Raw genomic sequence first — 5,000 nt, 5'->3', positions numbered from 1 at the left:
TAAAGGCTGGTTTCCATATGATTGCAGACGATCGCGAATCGCAGATCGCAGAAAGTTTCTTTATAGCAACGCTCGTTTGTTTTAAACATGGCTGGCATTGAACATGGTAATGTTACTAAAAGGCATTTATGGAGGAATTCGAAGTTGCGCGGTATGAGTGCCTTTACAACCGTGACAGTAAAGATTTCAAAGACATAAACAAAAAGGCCAGCAGTTCATGAGGAAAAAATCTGCGAAGGCAGAGGTCAAATTCCACAACATAAGAACTGCGTATGGCCGTTATCTGAAGCGATTGAAGACGATACCTTCTGGATCGGGGCGAGAAGCAGTGCCAATTGCAAGAGAATTTCAAAACCTGGAATGGCTCAAAGAACCAAGCTCGGAAACGCTCCTCCGCCTTGTCGAACTAGTTTTAACGCTTAACTGTTTTTCATTCGCCGGCAACTATTACAAACAAATTAATAGTGTAGCGATGGGAACAAGAATGGGACCTAGCTATGCCAATCTTTTTGTAGGATATGTTGATCACCAATTTTTACAACGGCCCCAAACCTGAACTCTACGGCGGCTACATCGACGACTGCATCGGCGCTTTTTCATCCAACAGCAACTTGATCAATTTATAACCTGCGTCATTTCTTTTCATCCCACTCTTAAATATACCTGGGAAATTTCGGAAACTTCATTGGCTTTCCTAGATATCAAAAGTTCGAGTAGTGGCAACGTGCTATGTACCAGTGTGCACTACAAACCTTCAGATTCTCACAGCTGTTTGTTGTATTTATTGTCACATCCATCACATGTCACATGTTATTCTAAATTTCTTAGACTTCTACATGTATGTAGTGATGACTCCGATTTTTCCAGCAAATCAGAGGAGATGTGCCAGTTCTGCGAAAAACGTGGCTATCCTGACTCTGTGGTCAAAGCAGGCTCAACAATTTGATCGACAGTCAGCACTACAAATGTCACAGGAGGATACCTTCCATCCTCATAATCACGCAGTCAAAAGTATCATTGTTAATAACTTTAAATTACTCCAAAATGATCCCGAGACTAGCAGAATATTTTCGCATTCTCCACTTATTTCATTCAAACGCGACAAAAACGTAGGCAACTTTTTAGTTAGAAGCGCGCTCAAAACTAACGAGCAACCCGGCACTTTCAAATGCGCTGGCTCACGATGCAAAACTTGTCTTTTCACTCTTTAACACTAGCAACATATCGGGACCTTAAGATCACCGATGGTTTCACATGTACCTCCGTAAATGTCATTTATTGCATAACCTGTACGTAATGTAATAAATTGTATACATTGGCGAGACAGGTAGACGACTAGGCGACCGATTGCGCGAACACCTTCGCGATGTTGAGAAGAATGACAAGGATGCATCTAACAGGGGCACCCAACGAGAATATAGTTTAAAACTACTTAAACATAGCATTGTTAAATATTTCTTGGTCTTTAAATGATAGATATAGGCATATTTTTATCCCCTAAAAATTTTTCATCTGTTCCAATGATCCGAAAATTGTAGGGATCAAAACTTACCTTTTCAAAAAATTTAACCTAAATAAAAGGCTCCCGAAAGTTCTAGGTGACCTTTTTAGGGTAAAAATCCGTTTAAGATGGGCAATTATACCATTATTTAGATGTTTGAAAATCCTAGGACAGGCAGGTAAGCAAGAAATTTTACAACAGATGATCCGAAAATTCTATATCTCAAATCGTCTTCCGAACAAATATTTTCCGAAAATTGACGTTGGGTGCCCTTGATCTAAACCAGTCGCTCGTTATTTTAATCTCCCTGACCACTCCAAACAACACATGGCTATCTGCGGTCTTTCCCTACATGAAGGTACGACGGAAAGCCGCAAGAATCTGGAACAAAAAGTCATCTTCCAAATTGGAACCCTTATTCCCCACTGTATTAACGAACGCTTTTCATTTAACTAATGTATTCCTATTTTTCACGTTACCATGTTACCACTAATAGCATAGCTCCTCCTCCACTTAAAAACTACACACAACCCATAATTCCTCGATTCGCTCTGACGAAAGGCAGCTTTGCAGAATCCCTGTACGGTGGTCAATCTACTTTATCAACTCTGTTGATAAAACCAAATTTTTGTATATTGTTGTTCATGTGAGTTATTAATATTACTTTTGGATCACTTAATTGATGTGCCTTAGGCGAACTATCCGCTTTTTTGACTAAGTGCACTTTCATTCTAAACAAAGCATTTACATTTTGAAAGACCAGCTGATTTTGACACTGCAATTTCCTTTTTCCATTGAATCCTGTCAGAGCTGTACAAGACGAGTTAGACGTTTGAACAAAAAATTATCTAGTGTAGCAGTTTCTTTTGAATATTCAGTAAATGGCATTCAGGTTTTACTTTCTGGACTCAGTACTGTATTGCAGCAAGAAGGAACAAAAGTTCTAAGATTACAAAACGTTTGCCTGACCTTTAGGAGTAATTGTGTGCTGCCAAGTTCCACATACGAACCAGAGAAGACCACAAAAGATAAGACTTGAATCCGTTATCATGTGTTGTGGTAACATTTCCGGCTACCCAACGGCACTCATTAAAGGACGTTGACTGCAGTATTGTAACAGTGGGCGAACAGCAGCACAGCTTGGAATTAGTTAGCCAAATTAGTGCCGGATGATATTATATAGGGACAACGACAAAATAACAGAAAGTTATGCTAATCAAATTCTATAAAACAGACGGCGTTCAGTACCTACATACATACATAATCTTTATTTAAACACGATAATTTTTAAAGCTACAAAAGCTTGTGGCTTCGTCTATTTAAGAATTAAACTAACCTATTCTACATCAAAACATATTTACAAATCAGGTTTATTATATGGCCACAGTGATCAGTAATATATAAAATTCTGTTGTCTGCATCTTATAGTAGATGTTGACGTACATTCAGCCTTAAAATCTATAAAGTAATCTTCATTGCTGACTCGCTTACTAAGCTGCTTAAAATTCAGGGTCGTTGATGCTTCCTTATCATAATAGTTTAATAACAAAGTCCCATAACGATGCGCCTCTATATGACAGAGAATCTTTCATGTATCTTGCCTCGTACCTTGGTACGAGAAGGCGGTTCTTGTCTCGAATGAAGTAAGAGCTAACACGATTTTGGCCAATATTTTCGTACATTATCTCAGGTAAAGACTCACGATGCGCCCCATAAAAGAGTCTAAGCACCACTAACTTATAATAAATAGAAAAGGTAGGCCGCTGAACGTATCTAAGCACGTCCTCCGAAGCCATATCCTTAGGTAAATTGTAGATTATACATGCCGCTCTGCAGTGAAGTCTTTCTATTGACTTAAAAAGATCAGAATTGTAGAACATAAACTTCACAAAACTAAACCGTACTTAACAACTAGAAGAATGACTTTAAAATAAAAGTCCTTCAAAACTTCCCGTCATTTCTGCTTTTAAAGTTAGAATAACCAACAAGTGCTCGATAAGAGCGCGTGGAGCCATATTCACTAATGAACACAGCTGTTTAGGTATCAACCCTTTTATAAAACGAAGAGTGTTTGATTGAATTTATCATAAGTTGAACTTCCCTTCCGAGCAAAAATAATGTAAAGTTGTGGTATACGCCCAGTCCGACCATTGAAATGGAAAACGTTTAGTTATTTATTCATGATAAAAGGTATGTTTCACGCGATGTTTCACGACAAAATTCCTCCTCGCGTTTGAGAAACCACAACGCGGTGAAATTGCTCTCCAATATTGCGGAGATTTAGCATTAGGTTTGTGGAAAACTGCAAACTTCAGGCACCCTAACCATAACCTGAACTCTAAGCCCAAATCAAGGAAATTTTCTCGATTTTAGCTGATTTTTTTGCTTTTTATCTAGAGAGGTCCCCAGAAACGTCCTTAAGAAAGAGTTACAATGAGTTAATTTTCATGGCTTTATATATGGAAAGCAGCATTTTGTCGTTTGCCAGTTCACGTAACTGACGCAATGCTCAATCTTTCTAATTTGACAGGAGCTATAGACCTTATATTACTGAATTTGACTTCATCGACGAAAAATCACTTTTGCAAACGTGTCAAATCCTGGCGGCCTCCTCACTTTTAAATTACGCTTGGATCGTAAAACACGCGGGTGAGAACCCTATCATATTCGTAAATGTTCATCAATCAAATTCAAGCTGGACAAACTCTGATCACCCTATATTCTGAACTGTTGGAAATACACGTCCGAAGATTAGTGACGGCTCATCACAACTACTAATTCAAATGTTATATCAATCTGCAGTTAGCTGTTCTCTATACAATACGAGCATTCGGGACTCAGAAATGCAAAGGGTGCACGTTGCTTATTTTATAGATCAGTACAATGTCAGGCTATCTACCACACGAAACCCTTCTCGGATTTTAACGTTTCTTTGAAAGAGAAGTGTTGATGCTCATTGCACGTACATGCACAATACGTTACTCAAATCCGAAGGGGTCAGTGACTATCGTAATTGCAAATCGCAAACGCACAATTTCCTTTTCCTCTCTCTTTCTTAATTATTTATTTATTTATTTATTATTTTTAATCGTGCCGTTTCTGCATTAACAAAACAAAACCGGAATGCATTTTAAAATAATTTCAACAGAAACATACGGTAACGTGTTACGTGTTGGCTTAGTTCTTATCTTTAATTTCATTTAACTTTTTCTCTGTTTCACAATTATACGAAGTTAAAGAAGGGTCGTTTTACATATTTATACAAAATTGAAATAAAGTACTCATAAATGAGAGCGAAGAAAAGGCCAAGCGTAATGGTACTACTGATGATGGCTCGGAAATCACGACGTGTCCACATCTCTGATCTGAAAAAGCAAGGAATCTAAACAAGTGATTTGCGGATGGCGCAATGGTGAAAGCACTCGCCTCCCATCAGTGTGACTCGGGTTCGATTCCCAGACGCGGCGTCACAAGTGGGTTGAGTTTGTTGGTTCTCTAC

At 38.5% G+C, this 5,000-nt stretch overlaps 1 protein-coding gene across 1 annotated transcript in view; it reads right to left on the bottom strand.

Moving 5' to 3' along the window:
- LOC137979267 (polycystin-1-like protein 2) overlaps positions 1 to 2,563 on the bottom strand; it is a 77,628-nt gene extending 75,065 nt beyond the window's left edge. The window contains exon 1 of the mRNA XM_068826489.1: positions 2,471 to 2,563. Coding sequence (XP_068682590.1) covers positions 2,471 to 2,552 — 82 coding nt within the window. The 5' untranslated portion in view covers positions 2,553 to 2,563. The remainder of the gene's footprint in view (positions 1 to 2,470) is intronic.
- Positions 2,564 to 5,000: the final 2,437 nt, after the last annotated feature.

Source organism: Montipora foliosa, chromosome 12 (genome assembly GCF_036669935.1).
Source record: "Montipora foliosa isolate CH-2021 chromosome 12, ASM3666993v2, whole genome shotgun sequence".
NCBI lineage: Eukaryota > Metazoa > Cnidaria > Anthozoa > Scleractinia > Acroporidae > Montipora > Montipora foliosa.
Note: the sequence above shows the minus strand (reverse complement) of the source record. Positions and strands in the feature narration are given on the sequence as shown.